Consider the following 22,060-nt stretch of genomic DNA (forward strand, 5'->3'; position numbering starts at 1 on the left):
CTTCATTGACCTAAGAAGGGGAACTGGAACAGTTTGTTCCCAGCTCTTAAACATGTAGACGTTTTAACCATCCTATTTTGCAAGTGAAAAAACCCTGAACTTGTGACTGGAATCAAAACTGCAGATATTCAATTGAAGCCTTACTTGATCTGGTTAAGCTGCGATGGAATGAAAACCAACAGGTATGTGGGTCACCATGAGCAGTGGTTCCCACCCCTTTCAGATGCCTGCAGGAGGGCAAGCACTTGCACTCCAGATCTGCAAGTTTCCATTAACCTGGTGTCTGCTCCTGCTTTATGAGGCGCATATGGTCATATATGGCTGCACTCCTACCCCTCCGCACTTCTGGCAGATCAAAGCACTGGAAGGTAAGAATTTTAGGGCCTGTGGCAAGGGGGAGTCCACAAGCAAGTACAGAGCTATTTCTACTGGCAACCATGAGGTAGGTGAGCACACAAAGCTGAACACATTCCTAGGCATCTGAATTATACAGGTTTATTGGCATCTCAAAGCAATCCAAGACCAGGGATTCACACAGAGTCCTCCAGTCACTCCAAGCACTAGAGCAGGAACAGATCACCAGAACCCTGCAAGAAAGAGAATGTTAGATCATGGCAAGAGAAAACAAGTAACAGTGCCACACAAAATGGAACAAAAGTAGAGAAGTTCACAATATCCTCACCCTCCACGTCACCAACGTCCCCTTCCAGGGCAGAGGGGTCCCCCTCCACGTCACCTTCAGCAGCAGTGGGGTCCCCCTCCATGTCACCAACATCCCCTTCCAGGGACGTGGGGTCTCCCTCCAGGTCACCTTCAGCAGCAGTGGGGTCTCCCTCCACGTCACCTTCAGCAGCAGTGGGGTCCCCCTCCATGTCACCAACGTCCCCTTCCAGGGACGTGGGGTCTCCCTCCACGTCACCTTCAGCAGCAGTGGGGTCCCCCTCCATGTCAACAACATCCCCTTCCAGGGACGTGGGGTCTCCCTCCAGGTCACCTTCAGCAGCAGTGGGGTCTCCCTCCACGTCACCTTCAGCAGCAGTGGGGTCCCCCTCCATATCACCAACGTCCCCTTCCAGGGCAGAGGGGTCCCCCTCCACGTCACCTTCAGGAGCAGTGGGGTCCCCCTCCACGTCACCAACATCCCCTTCCAGGGACGTGGGGTCTCCCTCCAGGTCACCTTCAGCAGCAGTGGGGTCTCCCTCCACGTCACCTTCAGCAGCAGTGGGGTCCCCCTCCATGTCAACAACATCCCCTTCCAGGGACATGGGGTCTCCCTCCAGGTCACCTTCAGCAGCAGTGGGGTCTCCCTCCAGGTCACCTTCAGCAGCAGTGGGGTCCCCCTCCAGGTCACCAACGTCCCCTTCCAGGGACGTGGGGTCTCCCTCCACGTCACCAACGTCCCCTTCCTGGGCAGTGGGGTCCCCCTCCATGTCACCAACATCCCCTTCCAAGGCAGTGGGGTCCCCCTCCATGTCACCAACATCCCCTTCCAGGCTAGTGGGGTCTCCCTCTTCATCACCTTCAGCAGCAGTGGGGTCTCCCTCCATGTCAACAACGTCCCCTTCCAGGGATGTGGGGTCTCCCTCCAGGTCACCTTCAGCAGCAGTGGGGTCTCCCTCCACGTCACCAACGTCCCCTTCCTGGGCAGAGGGGTCTCCCTCCAGGTCACCTTCAGCAGCAGCGGGGTCCCCCTCCATGTCAACAACGTCCCCTTCCAGGGCAGAGGGGTCTCCCTCCAGGTCACCTTCAGCAGCAGTGGGGTCTCCCTCTACGTCACCAACGTCCCCTTCCAGGCCACCAACATCCCTTTCATCAGGAAAGGAGGGTTCACCTACTAGGGCATATGGGTACGCTTTCACAGATGATGGGCTATCTTTCTGTGTTGCATCACTCATTGCTTTGTGAAGAACATCGATGTGTAGAGTATCTGGAAATGCAGCTGAACTGGCCTGAGCTTTTACCTCGTCTATCCTTTCCCCATGCCGTGCGTCACTGATAAACAAGTTGCTCTTCAATGCAGCCTTGTAATCGCTGTCATCACTCAACTGATTTTCTTTCCAATGGGATATTCTCGGCCCGCGATCCACTAATGGAACTGCTGCCGTCAGTCCCAGCAGAAGCACATGCAGCAGAAACCAGCGCATTTTTTTCCGTAACATCATTTTGTCCCACAAAGCTCGTGGAGGAACGTGCGCTCCTCTGGTATTTATTGAACACCCAAGCTGTCGGCATTAAGTGTAGAGGAGCCCGGTGTTTTCAGAAACATTCTCACGCGAGTAGAGGGAGTCAAATTGAAGACACTTTATTTCAGGTAATCGCAAATTACAAAGTGGGCTTCTGATTTGTCGTCTTTTCTCCAACCCGAAGGAAAACAGATGATAATGTAATTAAGGCGAGTATTTCGATGACGGAATAGGGAAGCTCTTTGTAGTCAAGATATTAAGATGTCATTTCTTCTTACTGTTGGTTTTACTCACTTGATTTGCTATAGGTCTAATTCTTCTTGCATCATTCTCATTCGTGTTGTTTGTCTAATTGTACACAGCTCAGAGTTTCTTTTTAAATACAATACTTTACTGTATGTAATCAAGTATTTCGCCATTGAATGTGAGAAATTGATACATATATCTTATTGTTACTGTTAATGTTAGTAGTTTTTTGTGTCTTGCGTTTCGTTATATCATACAATGTTTCCTTAATAAATACCGAGTGTTCTAGTTTATGTACGTAGTGGGCTCATATTTTCCACCTTGTTGTAGTGCCTTCTGAATGATTATCGCGATTAAGGATTACGCGATCGCTGACTTAACCTGGAACGTCTGGAACATCGTAATATTTTCCAGAAGTCAAAACAAAGTTTTTTTTCCCTTCAGTCGTCGTATTTTAAACTACAAACAGACGAAACGTATCGGTTGACAGGTTTTTGAATTGCAACCTCCATTTTTAAATCGGACTGGCAAAGATTTTTCTTGTTAAATTTCTTTTCGGATAGAGGCAGCACTGTGAGACACGTTCGTTGTATCCAGAAGCTCTATGAGGACGGGCTGTCTATTAAATTTCATTACCATTACTTTAAACTCACTCCTTTAGAATCGGAGACCAACAGATAAGTACACGTAAATCATTCCTGTCTCTTCCGTCAGTATCTCTAGCACATTCCAGTAGTTAAACGTTGCTGCAGTAGCAAAGCACTGCAGAAGGTTGGTGAAGGCAGCGCAGCTCATTCCCGGCTGTGAGCTACCAAACATCCAGGATATCTACTAAGCTACAGTAAATGTCTTTAGAAGGCCACGTCAATTGTCAAGGACCCCAGTCATTCAAGTGATAAACTGTTTTTTCTCCTACCGTCCTTTTAACGGTATAGAAGCATTCAGTCAAAGACCAGCAGATTACGGAACAGTTTATACAGTACCTCCAGGCAATAAGACTGCTAAACAGCCAAGCTGCAGTCACCTTCAGCAACCACCGTAATGGTCTTTGTTAAATGGTTAGGTTACATGGACATACAGTTTCCATTGTATTTTGCACACTGCATATTGCACTATTTGGACATAATATATTGCATACACCTTGGATATGTAGCAGTTCTATTTATATTATTTTTAAATTCGTTTTTTATTGCACTATTAGTATGCACCTTTATTCTGTAACTTTTAATTTTGTGATTTTTATTTTTAATTCCCCCTGGTGAGCTCACAGAAAAGACATTTCATTGCCATCAATTACTGCTACACGCTGTGTTGTTGTGCATTTGATAAATAAACTTTGATTGATTGATTGATTGATAAAGCAGCAACAGAAGAACTGAGTCCTTACAGTGGAAAGGCTGGAGAACGCTGCAGTGCTGTTTCCACAGTCGGTGACCTCCTGGACCAGCGTTTGAATCGCTCTCATTTCATGGAAACCCTGACATACAATATAAGGTGAGTCCTTGGAGATAAACGTAAATGATTTTATTAAAACTCAATACACAGAAGCCTTATAAGAGAAAGGCCGCCAAATTGATCTATCTCCAGTAAATTCCTAATTCTGTTATCAATTGTGCACAATTAGCAATTTACTGGAGATCAATTTGAATGTCTTTTCTTTCTACAACTTACATCTTGTTTCCATGTTAAATGAAATTCTGGATTAATAAAGATGGAAACATAGTAAATATCATCATTAGATTCTTCAGCTGTCTTCCTCTGGTGAACTGAGGTCCCACTAAGAACTTCTGTCTTTCTCTAACAGTGCAGGAAAGAAGGAAACATATGGTTTTCCATCCAAGCAAAGCGAAATACAATTTGGGATCCAAAATTGGGAAAGAACTGATTGTCACCCCCCTCATTTTCTATGCCCCCTTTTTTGGGGACCCTTTTTCAATCAGTCATTCTTAATACGGTTCTCCATATCAAAATTAAAGTTTCTTTGTATTAGTTACTTTTGCAATTTGCTATACAAATTACTGGCATTATTACAGGTAGCTTCATAAAATTAACAGATCTTTGGCTTAACAGATGCACTGTTTATATTTGTGTCTGGAAACCAGTACCCCTATGGTATGTAAGTTTCTAGTTGAAATATACTTTTGTATGATATCATGAATTCGGTGAAAATTATGTTCTCTCTCTGATGACGCTAAAAACTGTGGAAAGATCAAGGTTTTTATGAAGTTTATGGTCTTCTAAAAGGAAGGAATGAAGTCATCAGTAGTGGCTCAGTTCAGGGACTTTTTCTGAAATGGCGAACCATATCAGTTTAACAGGACACCAATATTTCTTTTTGGACCTCCCTTCATTATCTTTTAACCAAAGTTCTGTGGCACATTCTCTGCAATATTAACCCTCAGTTTTTTCATGCCAACATGCTTGCTGATCTTGGCTAAGCTTGCAACTTTATTTTAGATTTTCATTTGGATCCTCTGGGTTCAGGAGACCATGCCCCTTACAAGCGAACTGGATTTCATGCCTTGTCCGGCTTCCCCTCTGATGCAAAACCCTTTTAGACTCCTTCTAAAATCTTAGTAGTGTCACTCAGATTTATATTTTTAATTTGAGTTTTGGATTATACCCACCCTAATTAGAAAAGCCAATTATTATTATCATAATATTAATCATTACATCATTTTAATTAATCTTTTATCCAATTCAGGGTTACAGTGCCTCAGAGCCCATCCTGGGAAGCATTTGGCACAAGGCAGCATTCATCCTGGATGGGACATCGCAGGGCACACACAGACACAAACACGTACCTGCTGACACCACGGTCAGTTTTCTCAGAAGCCAGTTAAACTACTGAAATGCAGACAAAGATGGGGAGAACACAGTGCAGATAGAGCCCCAGGATTGAAGCCAATGTCCCCAGTCCTGTGAGACAGCAATGCTAACCACTGTGCCATCATGCTGCCCACAAATAGCCAATTGTGTGCTTGTCAAATATTGACTTGCAGCTATAAACCGTGCACCTGCACACAGGTGAGAAAGAGGAAGTGTGGACAAAGTGAGCCCGTGCTTGGGAAATACTGTTTACATTTATGAATTGGATTCATTACTCTGTTCTTCTCCCCACTAAGAGCTAATATGTGATGAGCGCTCTGGTGCACTATGGCTGCCATCGCATCATCCAGGTGGATGCTGCACATTGGTGATGGTGGAGGGGAGTCCCCATTACCTGTAAAGCTCTTTGAGTGGAGTGTCCAGAAAAGCGCTATATACAGTAAGTGTAAGCAATTAATTATTACAGTTGACTTGAAATATAACCCAGGTTTGAGCCCATGACCATATGACCTTTAACCTAAGTTTGGGCAAGTGCCTTTAATGGTTGAATCACTCAGGAGGCCCCATTAGTAAATTATCTGACTGTTTGCAGCAGTCTTGTAAAGCACTCCTCGCTTACAAGCTGCTTAATTAATTTGGCTTCTGAGGCTCTCCACTTTTACTAGCCTCATTGTCTCCTGTTACCGATGTCTTTTACAAAAGCCACCTCCCTTGGCACCTCAACTTCATTGATGACTAGCTCCTCTGCAGTCACTCTCCAAAGGAACTCAAATATCATATACACCTGCTTTTTTGTATTTGTAGATGGTTAGAAGAGGTACAGTATCAAAACTCCAGCCCTGTGTCTTGTGGGAAACATCTGGACTCCATCCGTATAGTTGTTGTGTTTTTGGTGCATTTGACTTGAATGTCTTTTAATAATAATAAATGCTTACACTTATATAGCACTTTTCTGGACACTAAACACTCTTTACAGGCCTCCACCACCAATGTGTAGCTCCACCCAGATGATGTGACGGCAGCCATAGTGCGCCAGTGTGCTCACCGGGATTTTTAATGACCCAAGAGAGTCAGAACCTCTGTTTTACGTCTCATCCGAAGGACGACGCCTTTTTACAGTACAGTGTCCTCGTCACTATACTGGGGCATTAGGACCCACATAGGTGAGCACCCCCTGCTGGCCCCACTAACAGTTCTGACTGGAAGATACAGTAGCTCAAGCATGATGGTCTCTGGTTCCTGCCTTCAGACTCTTGTCTAGTCTTCTGTTCCTGAGAGCTCTTTGAGGGGAGCTTTCCTGTACAATGGCCTTCATATCCAAGTCATGACAATTGAGCTCTTAGAATGGATGGGGTGCTGTCTGGAATGCCTTGAATGCCTGGGTCTTTGTCATTGACATCAGCTCAAGTCCACACGCTGCAGCTGTAGGAGGGTTTTCTGGTACTCCAGGAGTTTATCCCCATCTTAGAGGAGACCTATGTATTGATTCAGATGGACAATTCCATGGGGGCTCAGGCCACTTCTTGAGCCCTCTTCATGAGTGTGTTAGGAAGTAGTAGTGAGGACCCTATGCAGAAAACCAGGGCAAACTCCAAAAGGCGTAGTCGAAAGAACAATCCGAGGTCAGAAAGCCGTAGGTAAACTAGCCATTGGTAAAGTACAAATACTGTAACAGAGGCGTAGCCGTAATCCGTAAGGGAGCCGAGAGTCAAAACCAGAATGAGAGCAAAAGTACCAAAACCGAAACCAGGAGACGTAGACGGAGAACAAACCAGGGTCAGGAAGCCAAAAACCAAGTAGTGAATAACAGTAGAACTGGGAGTAGCTCTAGCCAGGAAAACCCTAATACTGAGCACCGGGAAGAGTGTGAGGCAGCATTAAATAGGCTGGGGAAAAGGACTAATTGGGATCTGTGCTGGAATGTGAGGTGGAATGCCGATTCCTCCGGGGGCGTGGCGTAACAGAGTGAGAACTGCGTGGCAGTGATATGAGCTTCACTTTTCACTTAATTTTCACCACACATCTGTGACTGAATATGATGGAGTCCACATAAAACCAACCTAACAATGACATAAAGAGAGAGAACCATTAGGGAACTGGGATCATAATATGGTGTGATTTGCAGTATACTTTGAAACTATACAGATTGAGTCCAAACCAAATGTTTACAATTTCTGGAAAGCAGAATTTGAAGGAATAAGACGCAGTTGAAGATAAATAAAATGGGATAAGATAGAACTAATCAGTGGAAAATAGCTAAAAAGTTTAAACAGATTCTATCTGAAGCATAGAACACATTAATCACATAAGTGACCCCTCCCAGTAGGGCATGCGCCTTGAATCACCGGCTCCTCGGCGCTCCAACTTGATCACCGAATGGGGGTTCCCTGCTTCACCAGTATTCGGTGAGACCCCTCCTCTCAGCGAAGCCTTGGGGCCTTGGGGGAGAAGCGCAGCTGTGATCCCTGGTGGCTCTTTCTCTGTGAGCATGTCGGCTTTCTAGCTTGCCGGCCCGCACCCCTGGCTGCCCCTGAGACCCATGTAGTTCCCTTTTGTCGGAGAGCTCTGCAGTTGGTTCCATCCCAAGCTGAGGCCCCCCTATTTATGATCGAGGGGCTGAGTTGGGCACTCTGAACAAGGGCATACCACTTTGCTATGCCAGCCTTTTTCCCTCTGGGATACAGACAGCTGGTTTCTCTTCAGACTGTCATGTCTTTGCTCCTCTTTTTCATTACTAACCAGCCTGTGCTATTGCCTCGCTGGCCAGGAATCTATTAATCTATTATTCTATTATCACTCCTCTTTCACTTCACTTTCCCTCCATCCCGGAGCACTCAAGCCCCAACCCGTCGGGCCTCTTTGGGCATTTCCGCCACTCTTCATATCCTTGCTCTTGGGTTCTGACCAATCACCACCCAAGGGGTTGTATCTAGCCGTGTTGTAACAATAAGTGACTAAATCAAAAGCCAAAAACATTTCCCACTTCCCATGTGGTTCAACGCATTAAGAAAAATATAAGGTAAAGGAAGGTGGCGTGGTGGCACAGTGTTTAGCTTTGCTGCCTCACTGTGCTGGGGCCATGAGTTCAATTCCTGGGGTGCTACCTGTGTGGAATTTGTATGTTCTCCTGGTTTTCCTGGGGGTGTTCTGGTTTCCTCCAACAGTTCAAATACATGCTGGTAGGTTAATTGTGCCCTGTTGCCTGTGTCTGTGTGCCCTGCGATGGAATGGGGTCTCGTCTAGGGTGTATGCCTGTTGCTTGCCAGGATAGGCTCTGGTTCACCTTGTATTGGATAAAGCAGTCAGGAAATGGATGGATGGAAAATTGTGTAATTCAATAATGAAATTCTCACATGAGATTGATTAGTGGGATTAGAGTGTGCATAAGAGTGCAATTTATAGTAGGTGTGAGCGATGTAGTAGTTAGGAACAGTCTGTGGTCTTAGTGAAGTAGTGCGAATGGTTGAAGGAAAGAAGCTCGGATCAGTGCTAGTTGTTCTGGGCAGTGAAAGTTTAGTTTTGGGTAATTGATTTAGTTGTTGAGGGTGGTGAAAGCCACCTTGTGATGCCGTTTAATTTACTATTTTGTAGAAATCTTATTATCATATTTATTAGATAATTGGTCTAACTGTTCTAAATATAAAGCCAGAAAATCTCCAGGACAATAAATTTTGTTTGCAATGGATCATGTGCGCATGCTTACTGAGCCATGCGGCCAAACTCGGGTATCTTCACGAGTTGTACAGAAATATACGGCTCTTGAACAATCTACTACTGTTTATGTGTAATATTGGAACATTCCCGTTAAGATCGTGACATAATTCGTGCTGTATTTCAGGGTTTAACTTGTACAATTATACAATATAGTTTTGAAAAAAAACTTTTTAAGGTTATCGAACAACTACACCTTCGCCTAGCACATTGCAGTCCTGGTAATAGTTTCTACTATCCAGAGGCAGATTTGACCTCACTATCATGGCGCCCAAAAGGTGCAGCGGACGACAGGGATGGGCGTGGTTGCCAAGGGTGAGGAAGTTGTTTATGAGACCGTAATAGGCAAGCTAGGAACAGTGTTTTGTTTGAAATCATTTCGGTTTTATTTTATTGTCGCTGTAGTGTATCGTCGCACCTACATGGCATTAATTTCAAAAGACACCTGTTCTCCACAGCAGATGAAGGAGCTGTTACTTCAATCAATGGATCGAGACGCGAACGTAAGGTCGGAGGGAAGAGGGGTGCAGTCCCGCCAGACGATACTTGTGGGGCGACACCAGTGCGTGGTGTCCTTCTTTGATTGCTTACCTGGTTGTGGACGTTGGCCTGTTTCAAGACTTTGGTTGCTGAGCCAATCAACATCGCTGTGAAGTGCAATGTTCTCGTGGGCACTGTCCATCTCCTGGAGTACAGTTTGATTCTGGATGTTACTCAACATCCAAAAACAAACCACCGTCGCCCATTTGATTGACTCGGTCTTGTCTGCCTCTTCCTTGAAGAGTTTCTCATGCTTTAACTAAAATGTCTTTGGACATTTGATGTGCGACAAGTCACACTCTCACAACACACAAAATAAAAGCAAGGTTTTTGTGATGAACCAATACATATTCATTTCACCAGGAGAGATGAAGCAAGCAAACATCTAGCTTTAATTTATTAGAAACAGCCATTTTGTCCAAAATGTTTGACAAATGTGATTAGTGGCATCGTGAGCTGTCCTGTCAAAATCAAAACAGGCTGCCCTCACGCAGAATAGTGTAATAATAAATGATTAAACAATTCCCTCTACATCAAAGAGCTTTTACCGGGTAGCATACTTTTGAGACTGATAGAGCAGTCAAAGACAGTTAAGATTGAATTCAGCTGAGCTTCCATGCGGATTTCTGAATGGATCAGAGAAGGCAGTCTTCTCTGGAGACCAAGTCCTGACCATGAGGGGTACTAGGTGGTCAGAGATGCTCGGAGCCCTGCAGCACAAGTATGTGCTGGCACACTCCCACGGGCACCAGCACTACAGTTTTCCCATCCGGGACATCTGCTGTTCAATCAGTGCCCTACCAGGGGAGAAGGGCAGGCTGCTTTGCATGCTGGCTTCTTTGTTCAATATCATTCGCCCATCATTTCCCCTAAGGGCACAGCTGCTGTACAGGCAGTGGTCTGCTCTCAGCCATCTTGCACCAACACACCAAGAGACCTGCAAGATGCTGCTGTGGACAAGCACTCCTGGGTTGATCTTCCTCCACTTGTAGACTGACAATGGAGATGTAGGTTCTCCAGTCCACAGCAATAATTTTGCAATCCTTTCCAGAGCGAGGAGCTGCAGTAACTGTTTCAGGTGGCCTCAGTCATGTTCTTCAATCATGGCATGAGTTGTTTCCACACAACAGGATAGTAAAGACTAATCTCCTTTCTTTTCTGCTCTTCATACAGAGTAGGTCCTTCCAAACTCAGCCCCCACCAGCTAGTCAGCCACTTCATTATTCGCTTAATTGACCCAATGAAACTAGGGGTTCAGTTTCTCACATCCACTATACCTTAGTTACACACTGTTTTTCTAAAGACAGGGATATGGTCACTGGACACTAAAGCAGTCACTGGGTGGAATCCTGGTCTGTGGACCAAGTACAGACCTGTGTAATGATAGTACCAGTAGGGAACCTATGAAGAAGGGAGCGGTCCTAAGCTTTAGGAATGTGGTTCCCAATCCTGGGCGTCCTCCCACACCCACCAAGCCCTCAGTTACACAAATCCCTTCATTGACCTAAGAAGGGGAACTGGAACAGTTTGTTCCCAGCTCTTAAACATGTAGACGTTTTAACCATCCTATTTTGCAAGTGAAAAAACCCTGAACTTGTGACTGGAATCAAAACTGCAGATATTCAATTGAAGCCTTACTTGATCTGGTTAAGCTGCGATGGAATGAAAACCAACAGGTATGTGGGTCACCATGAGCAGTGGTTCCCACCCCTTTCAGATGCCTGCAGGAGGGCAAGCACTTGCACTCCAGATCTGCAAGTTTCCATTAACCTGGTGTCTGCTCCTGCTTTATGAGGCGCATATGGTCATATATGGCTGCACTCCTACCCCTCCGCACTTCTGGCAGATCAAAGCACTGGAAGGTAAGAATTTTAGGGCCTGTGGCAAGGGGGAGTCCACAAGCAAGTACAGAGCTATTTCTACTGGCAACCATGAGGTAGGTGAGCACACAAAGCTGAACACATTCCTAGGCATCTGAATTATACAGGTTTATTGGCATCTCAAAGCAATCCAAGACCAGGGATTCACACAGAGTCCTCCAGTCACTCCAAGCACTAGAGCAGGAACAGATCACCAGAACCCTGCAAGAAAGAGAATGTTAGATCATGGCAAGAGAAAACAAGTAACAGTGCCACACAAAATGGAACAAAAGTAGAGAAGTTCACAATATCCTCACCCTCCACGTCACCAACGTCCCCTTCCAGGGCAGAGGGGTCCCCCTCCACGTCACCTTCAGCAGCAGTGGGGTCCCCCTCCATATCACCAACGTCCCCTTCCAGGGCAGAGGGGTCCCCCTCCACGTCACCTTCAGCAGCAGTGGGGTCCCCCTCCATGTCACCAACATCCCCTTCCAGGGACGTGGGGTCTCCCTCCAGGTCACCTTCAGCAGCAGTGGGGTCCCCCTCCATATCACCAACGTCCCCTTCCAGGGCAGAGGGGTCCCCCTCCACGTCACCTTCAGCAGCAGTGGGGTCCCCCTCCATGTCACCAACATCCCCTTCCAGGGATGTGGGGTCTCCCTCCAGGTCACCTTCAGCAGCAGTGGGGTCTCCCTCCACGTCACCTTCAGCAGCAGTGGGGTCCCCCTCCATGTCACCAACGTCCCCTTCCAGGGACGTGGGGTCTCCCTCCACGTCACCTTCAGCAGCAGTGGGGTCCCCCTCCATGTCAACAACATCCCCTTCCAGGGACGTGGGGTCTCCCTCCAGGTCACCTTCAGCAGCAGTGGGGTCTCCCTCCACGTCACCTTCAGCAGCAGTGGGGTCCCCCTCCATATCACCAACGTCCCCTTCCAGGGCAGAGGGGTCCCCCTCCACGTCACCTTCAGGAGCAGTGGGGTCCCCCTCCACGTCACCAACATCCCCTTCCAGGGACGTGGGGTCTCCCTCCAGGTCACCTTCAGCAGCAGTGGGGTCTCCCTCCACGTCACCTTCAGCAGCAGTGGGGTCCCCCTCCATGTCAACAACATCCCCTTCCAGGGACGTGGGGTCTCCCTCCAGGTCACCTTCAGCAGCAGTGGGGTCCCCCTCCAGGTCACCAACGTCCCCTTCCAGGGACGTGGGGTCTCCCTCCACGTCACCAACGTCCCCTTCCTGGGCAGTGGGGTCCCCCTCCATGTCACCAACATCCCCTTCCAAGGCAGTGGGGTCCCCCTCCATGTCACCAACATCCCCTTCCAGGCTAGTGGGGTCTCCCTCTTCATCACCTTCAGCAGCAGTGGGGTCTCCCTCCATGTCAACAACGTCCCCTTCCAGGGATGTGGGGTCTCCCTCCAGGTCACCTTCAGCAGCAGTGGGGTCTCCCTCCACGTCACCAACGTCCCCTTCCTGGGCAGAGGGGTCTCCCTCCAGGTCACCTTCAGCAGCAGCGGGGTCCCCCTCCATGTCAACAACGTCCCCTTCCAGGGCAGAGGGGTCTCCCTCCAGGTCACCTTCAGCAGCAGTGGGGTCTCCCTCTACGTCACCAACGTCCCCTTCCAGGCCACCAACATCCCTTTCATCAGGAAAGGAGGGTTCACCTACTAGGGCATATGGGTACGCTTTCACAGATGATGGGCTATCTTTCTGTGTTGCATCACTCATTGCTTTGTGAAGAACATCGATGTGTAGAGTATCTGGAAATGCAGCTGAACTGGCCTGAGCTTTTACCTCGTCTATCCTTTCCCCATGCCGTGCGTCACTGATAAACAAGTTGCTCTTCAATGCAGCCTTGTAATCGCTGTCATCACTCAACTGCTTTTCTTTCCAATGGGATATTCTCGGCCCGCGATCCACTAATGGAACTGCTGCCGTCAGTCCCAGCAGAAGCACATGCAGCAGAAACCAGCGCATTTTTTTCCGTAACATCATTTTGTCCCACAAAGCTCGTGGAGGAACGTGCGCTCCTCTGGTATTTATTGAACACCCAAGCTGTCGGCATTAAGTGTAGAGGAGCCCGGTGTTTTCAGAAACATTCTCACGCGAGTAGAGGGAGTCAAATTGAAGACACTTTATTTCAGGTAATCGCAAATTACAAAGTGGGCTTCTGATTTGTCGTCTTTTCTCCAACCCGAAGGAAAACAGATGATAATGTAATTAAGGCGAGTATTTCGATGACGGAATAGGGAAGCTCTTTGTAGTCAAGATATTAAGATGTCATTTCTTCTTACTGTTGGTTTTACTCACTTGATTTGCTATAGGTCTAATTCTTCTTGCATCATTCTCATTCGTGTTGTTTGTCTAATTGTACACAGCTCAGAGTTTCTTTTTAAATACAATACTTTACTGTATGTAATCAAGTATTTCGCCATTGAATGTGAGAAATTGATACATATATCTTATTGTTACTGTTAATGTTAGTAGTTTTTTGTGTCTTGCGTTTCGTTATATCATACAATGTTTCCTTAATAAATACCGAGTGTTCTAGTTTATGTACGTAGTGGGCTCATATTTTCCACCTTGTTGTAGTGCCTTCTGAATGATTATCGCGATTAAGGATTACGCGATCGCTGACTTAACCTGGAACGTCTGGAACATCGTAATATTTTCCAGAAGTCAAAACAAAGTTTTTTTTCCCTTCAGTCGTCGTATTTTAAACTACAAACAGACGAAACGTATCGGTTGACAGGTTTTTGAATTGCAACCTCCATTTTTAAATCGGACTGGCAAAGATTTTTCTTGTTAAATTTCTTTTCGGATAGAGGCAGCACTGTGAGACACGTTCGTTGTATCCAGAAGCTCTATGAGGACGGGCTGTCTATTAAATTTCATTACCATTACTTTAAACTCACTCCTTTAGAATCGGAGACCAACAGATAAGTACACGTAAATCATTCCTGTCTCTTCCGTCAGTATCTCTAGCACATTCCAGTAGTTAAACGTTGCTGCAGTAGCAAAGCACTGCAGAAGGTTGGTGAAGGCAGCGCAGCTCATTCCCGGCTGTGAGCTACCAAACATCCAGGATATCTACTAAGCTACAGTAAATGTCTTTAGAAGGCCACGTCAATTGTCAAGGACCCCAGTCATTCAAGTGATAAACTGTTTTTTCTCCTACCGTCCTTTTAACGGTATAGAAGCATTCAGTCAAAGACCAGCAGATTACGGAACAGTTTATACAGTACCTCCAGGCAATAAGACTGCTAAACAGCCAAGCTGCAGTCACCTTCAGCAACCACCGTAATGGTCTTTGTTAAATGGTTAGGTTACATGGACATACAGTTTCCATTGTATTTTGCACACTGCATATTGCACTATTTGGACATAATATATTGCATACACCTTGGATATGTAGCAGTTCTATTTATATTATTTTTAAATTCGTTTTTTATTGCACTATTAGTATGCACCTTTATTCTGTAACTTTTAATTTTGTGATTTTTATTTTTAATTCCCCCTGGTGAGCTCACAGAAAAGACATTTCATTGCCATCAATTACTGCTACACGCTGTGTTGTTGTGCATTTGATAAATAAACTTTGATTGATTGATTGATTGATAAAGCAGCAACAGAAGAACTGAGTCCTTACAGTGGAAAGGCTGGAGAACGCTGCAGTGCTGTTTCCACAGTCGGTGACCTCCTGGACCAGCGTTTGAATCGCTCTCATTTCATGGAAACCCTGACATACAATATAAGGTGAGTCCTTGGAGATAAACGTAAATGATTTTATTAAAACTCAATACACAGAAGCCTTATAAGAGAAAGGCCGCCAAATTGATCTATCTCCAGTAAATTCCTAATTCTGTTATCAATTGTGCACAATTAGCAATTTACTGGAGATCAATTTGAATGTCTTTTCTTTCTACAACTTACATCTTGTTTCCATGTTAAATGAAATTCTGGATTAATAAAGATGGAAACATAGTAAATATCATCATTAGATTCTTCAGCTGTCTTCCTCTGGTGAACTGAGGTCCCACTAAGAACTTCTGTCTTTCTCTAACAGTGCAGGAAAGAAGGAAACATATGGTTTTCCATCCAAGCAAAGCGAAATACAATTTGGGATCCAAAATTGGGAAAGAACTGATTGTCACCCCCCTCATTTTCTATGCCCCCTTTTTTGGGGACCCTTTTTCAATCAGTCATTCTTAATACGGTTCTCCATATCAAAATTAAAGTTTCTTTGTATTAGTTACTTTTGCAATTTGCTATACAAATTACTGGCATTATTACAGGTAGCTTCATAAAATTAACAGATCTTTGGCTTAACAGATGCACTGTTTATATTTGTGTCTGGAAACCAGTACCCCTATGGTATGTAAGTTTCTAGTTGAAATATACTTTTGTATGATATCATGAATTCGGTGAAAATTATGTTCTCTCTCTGATGACGCTAAAAACTGTGGAAAGATCAAGGTTTTTATGAAGTTTATGGTCTTCTAAAAGGAAGGAATGAAGTCATCAGTAGTGGCTCAGTTCAGGGACTTTTTCTGAAATGGCGAACCATATCAGTTTAACAGGACACCAATATTTCTTTTTGGACCTCCCTTCATTATCTTTTAACCAAAGTTCTGTGGCACATTCTCTGCAATATTAACCCTCAGTTTTTTCATGCCAACATGCTTGCTGATCTTGGCTAAGCTTGCAACTTTATTTTAGATTTTCATTTGGATCCTCTGGGTTCAGGAGACCATGCCCCTTACAAGCGAACTGGATTTCATGCCTTGTCCGGCTTCCCCTCTGATGCAAAACCCTTTTAGACTCCTTCTAAAATCTTAGTAGTGTCACTCAGATTTATATTTTTAATTTGAGTTTTGGATTATACCCACCCTAATTAGAAAAGCCAATTATTATTATCATAATATTAATCATTACATCATTTTAATTAATCTTTTATCCAATTCAGGGTTACAGTGCCTCAGAGCCCATCCTGGGAAGCATTTGGCACAAGGCAGCATTCATCCTGGATGGGACATCGCAGGGCACACACAGACACAAACACGTACCTGCTGACACCACGGTCAGTTTTCTCAGAAGCCAGTTAAACTACTGAAATGCAGACAAAGATGGGGAGAACACAGTGCAGATAGAGCCCCAGGATTGAAGCCAATGTCCCCAGTCCTGTGAGACAGCAATGCTAACCACTGTGCCATCATGCTGCCCACAAATAGCCAATTGTGTGCTTGTCAAATATTGACTTGCAGCTATAAACCGTGCACCTGCACACAGGTGAGAAAGAGGAAGTGTGGACAAAGTGAGCCCGTGCTTGGGAAATACTGTTTACATTTATGAATTGGATTCATTACTCTGTTCTTCTCCCCACTAAGAGCTAATATGTGATGAGCGCTCTGGTGCACTATGGCTGCCATCGCATCATCCAGGTGGATGCTGCACATTGGTGATGGTGGAGGGGAGTCCCCATTACCTGTAAAGCTCTTTGAGTGGAGTGTCCAGAAAAGCGCTATATACAGTAAGTGTAAGCAATTAATTATTACAGTTGACTTGAAATATAACCCAGGTTTGAGCCCATGACCATATGACCTTTAACCTAAGTTTGGGCAAGTGCCTTTAATGGTTGAATCACTCAGGAGGCCCCATTAGTAAATTATCTGACTGTTTGCAGCAGTCTTGTAAAGCACTCCTCGCTTACAAGCTGCTTAATTAATTTGGCTTCTGAGGCTCTCCACTTTTACTAGCCTCATTGTCTCCTGTTACCGATGTCTTTTACAAAAGCCACCTCCCTTGGCACCTCAACTTCATTGATGACTAGCTCCTCTGCAGTCACTCTCCAAAGGAACTCAAATATCATATACACCTGCTTTTTTGTATTTGTAGATGGTTAGAAGAGGTACAGTATCAAAACTCCAGCCCTGTGTCTTGTGGGAAACATCTGGACTCCATCCGTATAGTTGTTGTGTTTTTGGTGCATTTGACTTGAATGTCTTTTAATAATAATAAATGCTTACACTTATATAGCACTTTTCTGGACACTAAACACTCTTTACAGGCCTCCACCACCAATGTGTAGCTCCACCCAGATGATGTGACGGCAGCCATATTGCGCCAGTGTGCTCACCGGGATTTTTAATGACCCAAGAGAGTCAGAACCTCTGTTTTACGTCTCATCCGAAGGACGACGCCTTTTTACAGTACAGTGTCCTCGTCACTATACTGGGGCATTAGGACCCACATAGGTGAGCACCCCCTGCTGGCCCCACTAACAGTTCTGACTGGAAGATACAGTAGCTCAAGCATGATGGTCTCTGGTTCCTGCCTTCAGACTCTTGTCTAGTCTTCTGTTCCTGAGAGCTCTTTGAGGGGAGCTTTCCTGTACAATGGCCTTCATATCCAAGTCATGACAATTGAGCTCTTAGAATGGATGGGGTGCTGTCTGGAATGCCTTGAATGCCTGGGTCTTTGTCATTGACATCAGCTCAAGTCCACACGCTGCAGCTGTAGGAGGGTTTTCTGGTACTCCAGGAGTTTATCCCCATCTTAGAGGAGACCTATGTATTGATTCAGATGGACAATTCCATGGGGGCTCAGGCCACTTCTTGAGCCCTCTTCATGAGTGTGTTAGGAAGTAGTAGTGAGGACCCTATGCAGAAAACCAGGGCAAACTCCAAAAGGCGTAGTCGAAAGAACAATCCGAGGTCAGAAAGCCGTAGGTAAACTAGCCATTGGTAAAGTACAAATACTGTAACAGAGGCGTAGCCGTAATCCGTAAGGGAGCCGAGAGTCAAAACCAGAATGAGAGCAAAAGTACCAAAACCGAAAACCAGGAGACGTAGACGGAGAACAAACCAGGGTCAGGAAGCCAAAAACCAAGTAGTGAATAACAGTAGAACTGGGAGTAGCTCTAGCCAGGAAAACCCTAATACTGAGCACCGGGAAGAGTGTGAGGCAGCATTAAATAGGCTGGGGAAAAGGACTAATTGGGATCTGTGCTGGAATGTGAGGTGGAATGCCGATTCCTCCGGGGGCGTGGCGTAACAGAGTGAGAACTGCGTGGCAGTGATATGAGCTTCACTTTTCACTTAATTTTCACCACACATCTGTGACTGAATATGATGGAGTCCACATAAAACCAACCTAACAATGACATAAAGAGAGAGAACCATTAGGGAACTGGGATCATAATATGGTGTGATTTGCAGTATACTTTGAAACTATACAGATTGAGTCCAAACCAAATGTTTACAATTTCTGGAAAGCAGAATTTGAAGGAATAAGACGCAGTTGAAGATAAATAAAATGGGATAAGATAGAACTAATCAGTGGAAAATAGCTAAAAAGTTTAAACAGATTCTATCTGAAGCATAGAACACATTAATCACATAAGTGACCCCTCCCAGTAGGGCATGCGCCTTGAATCACCGGCTCCTCGGCGCTCCAACTTGATCACCGAATGGGGGTTCCCTGCTTCACCAGTATTCGGTGAGTACCCTCCTCTCAGCGAAGCCTTGGGGCCTTGGGGGAGAAGCGCAGCTGTGATCCCTGGTGGCTCTTTCTCTGTGAGCATGTCGGCTTTCTAGCTTGCCGGCCCGCACCCCTGGCTGCCCCTGAGACCCATGTAGTTCCCTTTTGTCGGAGAGCTCTGCAGTTGGTTCCATCCCAAGCTGAGGCCCCCCTATTTATGATCGAGGGGCTGAGTTGGGCACTCTGAACAAGGGCATACCACTTTGCTATGCCAGCCTTTTTCCCTCTGGGATACAGACAGCTGGTTTCTCTTCAGACTGTCATGTCTTTGCTCCTCTTTTTCATTACTAACCAGCCTGTGCTATTGCCTCGCTGGCCAGGAATCTATTAATCTATTATTCTATTATCACTCCTCTTTCACTTCACTTTCCCTCCATCCCGGAGCACTCAAGCCCCAACCCGTCGGGCCTCTTTGGGCATTTCCGCCACTCTTCATATCCTTGCTCTTGGGTTCTGACCAATCACCACCCAAGGGGTTGTATCTAGCCGTGTTGTAACAATAAGTGACTAAATCAAAAGCCAAAAACATTTCCCACTTCCCATGTGGTTCAACGCATTAAGAAAAATATAAGGTAAAGGAAGGTGGCGTGGTGGCACAGTGTTTAGCTTTGCTGCCTCACTGTGCTGGGGCCATGAGTTCAATTCCTGGGGTGCTACCTGTGTGGAATTTGTATGTTCTCCTGGTTTTCCTGGGGGTGTTCTGGTTTCCTCCAACAGTTCAAATACATGCTGGTAGGTTAATTGTGCCCTGTTGCCTGTGTCTGTGTGCCCTGCGATGGAATGGGGTCTCGTCTAGGGTGTATGCCTGTTGCTTGCCAGGATAGGCTCTGGTTCACCTTGTATTGGATAAAGCAGTCAGGAAATGGATGGATGGAAAATTGTGTAATTCAATAATGAAATTCTCACATGAGATTGATTAGTGGGATTAGAGTGTGCATAAGAGTGCAATTTATAGTAGGTGTGAGCGATGTAGTAGTTAGGAACAGTCTGTGGTCTTAGTGAAGTAGTGCGAATGGTTGAAGGAAAGAAGCTCGGATCAGTGCTAGTTGTTCTGGGCAGTGAAAGTTTAGTTTTGGGTAATTGATTTAGTTGTTGAGGGTGGTGAAAGCCACCTTGTGATGCCGTTTAATTTACTATTTTGTAGAAATCTTATTATCATATTTATTAGATAATTGGTCTAACTGTTCTAAATATAAAGCCAGAAAATCTCCAGGACAATAAATTTTGTTTGCAATGGATCATGTGCGCATGCTTACTGAGCCATGCGGCCAAACTCGGGTATCTTCACGAGTTGTACAGAAATATACGGCTCTTGAACAATCTACTACTGTTTATGTGTAATATTGGAACATTCCCGTTAAGATCGTGACATAATTCGTGCTGTATTTCAGGGTTTAACTTGTACAATTATACAATATAGTTTTGAAAAAAAACTTTTTAAGGTTATCGAACAACTACACCTTCGCCTAGCACATTGCAGTCCTGGTAATAGTTTCTACTATCCAGAGGCAGATTTGACCTCACTATCATGGCGCCCAAAAGGTGCAGCGGACGACAGGGATGGGCGTGGTTGCCAAGGGTGAGGAAGTTGTTTATGAGACCGTAATAGGCAAGCTAGGAACAGTGTTTTGTTTGAAATCATTTCGGTTTTATTTTATTGTCGCTGTAGTGTATCGTCGCACCTACATGGCATTAATTTCAAAAGACACCTGTTCTCCACAGCAGATGAAGGAGCTGTTACTTCAATCAATGGATCGAGACGCGAACGTAAGGTCGGAGGGAAGAGGGGTGCAGTCCCGCCAGACGATACTTGTGGGGCGACACCAGTGCGTGGTGTCCTTCTTTGATTGCTTACCTGGTTGTGGACGTTGGCCTGTTTCAAGACTTTGGTTGCTGAGCCAATCAACATCGCTGTGAAGTGCAATGTTCTCGTGGGCACTGTCCATCTCCTGGAGTACAGTTTGATTCTGGATGTTACTCAACATCCAAAAACAAACCACCGTCGCCCATTTGATTGACTCGGTCTTGTCTGCCTCTTCCTTGAAGAGTTTCTCATGCTTTAACTAAAATGTCTTTGGACATTTGATGTGCGACAAGTCACACTCTCACAACACACAAAATAAAAGCAAGGTTTTTGTGATGAACCAATACATATTCATTTCACCAGGAGAGATGAAGCAAGCAAACATCTAGCTTTAATTTATTAGAAACAGCCATTTTGTCCAAAATGTTTGACAAATGTGATTAGTGGCATCGTGAGCTGTCCTGTCAAAATCAAAACAGGCTGCCCTCACGCAGAATAGTGTAATAATAAATGATTAAACAATTCCCTCTACATCAAAGAGCTTTTACCGGGTAGCATACTTTTGAGACTGATAGAGCAGTCAAAGACAGTTAAGATTGAATTCAGCTGAGCTTCCATGCGGATTTCTGAATGGATCAGAGAAGGCAGTCTTCTCTGGAGACCAAGTCCTGACCATGAGGGGTACTAGGTGTTCAGAGATGCTCGGAGCCCTGCAGCACAAGTATGTGCTGGCACACTCCCACGGGCACCAGCACTACAGTTTTCCCATCCGGGACATCTGCTGTTCAATCAGTGCCCTACCAGGGGAGAAGGGCAGGCTGCTTTGCATGCTGGCTTCTTTGTTCAATATCATTTGCCCATCATTTCCCCTAAGGGCACAGCTGCTGTACAGGCAGTGGTCTGCTCTCAGCCATCTTGCACCAACACACCAAGAGACCTGCAAGATGCTGCTGTGGACAAGCACTCCTGGGTTGATCTTCCTCCACTTGTAGACTGACAATGGAGATGTAGGTTCTCCAGTCCACAGCAATAATTTTGCAATCCTTTCCAGAGCGAGGAGCTGCAGTAACTGTTTCAGGTGGCCTCAGTCATGTTCTTCAATCATGGCATGAGTTGTTTCCACACAACAGGATAGTAAAGACTAATCTCCTTTCTTTTCTGCTCTTCATACAGAGTAGGTCCTTCCAAACTCAGCCCCCACCAGCTAGTCAGCCACTTCATTATTCGCTTAATTGACCCAATGAAACTAGGGGTTCAGTTTCTCACATCCACTATACCTTAGTTACACACTGTTTTTCTAAAGACAGGGATATGGTCACTGGACACTAAAGCAGTCACTGGGTGGAATCCTGGTC

At 45.4% G+C, this 22,060-nt stretch overlaps 1 protein-coding gene and 2 long non-coding RNA genes across 3 annotated transcripts; 2 read left to right on the forward strand and 1 right to left on the reverse strand.

Moving 5' to 3' along the window:
- Window positions 1-576: 576 nt before the first annotated feature.
- LOC148823703 (uncharacterized) lies at window positions 577-13,357 on the reverse strand. The gene is made up of 7 exons (XM_088927254.1): window positions 12,439-13,357; window positions 12,289-12,405; window positions 11,740-12,255; window positions 1,394-1,768; window positions 845-1,318; window positions 683-736; window positions 577-587 (listed from the first exon to the last, which is right to left on the reverse strand). The coding sequence occupies exons 1-7, from the start codon at window positions 13,355-13,357 to the stop codon at window positions 577-579; spliced, it is 2,466 nt and encodes an 821-aa protein (XP_088783380.1).
- On the forward strand, window positions 2,268-9,503 carry LOC148823704 (uncharacterized). The gene is made up of 3 exons (XR_016093727.1): window positions 2,268-2,311; window positions 3,791-3,923; window positions 9,428-9,503. It is a non-coding gene; the product is annotated as an uncharacterized LOC148823704 (long non-coding RNA).
- Window positions 13,358-13,462: 105 nt separating the features above from the next.
- On the forward strand, window positions 13,463-20,699 carry LOC148823705 (uncharacterized). Its single transcript, XR_016093724.1, has 3 exons — window positions 13,463-13,506; window positions 14,986-15,118; window positions 20,624-20,699. It is a non-coding gene; the product is annotated as an uncharacterized LOC148823705 (long non-coding RNA).
- Window positions 20,700-22,060: the final 1,361 nt, after the last annotated feature.

This window comes from Atractosteus spatula, chromosome 11 (genome assembly GCF_055471065.1).
Source record: "Atractosteus spatula isolate fAtrSpa1 chromosome 11, fAtrSpa1.hap1, whole genome shotgun sequence".
NCBI lineage: Eukaryota > Metazoa > Chordata > Actinopteri > Semionotiformes > Lepisosteidae > Atractosteus > Atractosteus spatula.

Excerpts from the sequence above, each read along its gene's own strand:
- LOC148823703 (XM_088927254.1), bottom strand. The coding sequence starts at position 13,357 with ATGATGTTACGGAAAAAAATGCGCTGGTTTCTGCTGCATGTGCTTCTG. Across the intron at positions 1,769-11,739 it reads GGACCCCACTGCTGCTGAAG|AGGGAGACCCCACTGCTGCT; the intron begins GTGACGTGGAGG and ends TTGGTGACGTAG. Across the intron at positions 1,319-1,393 it reads TGCCCAGGAAGGGGACGTTG|GTGACCTGGAGGGAGACCCC; the intron begins GTGACGTGGAGG and ends CTGCTGCTGAAG.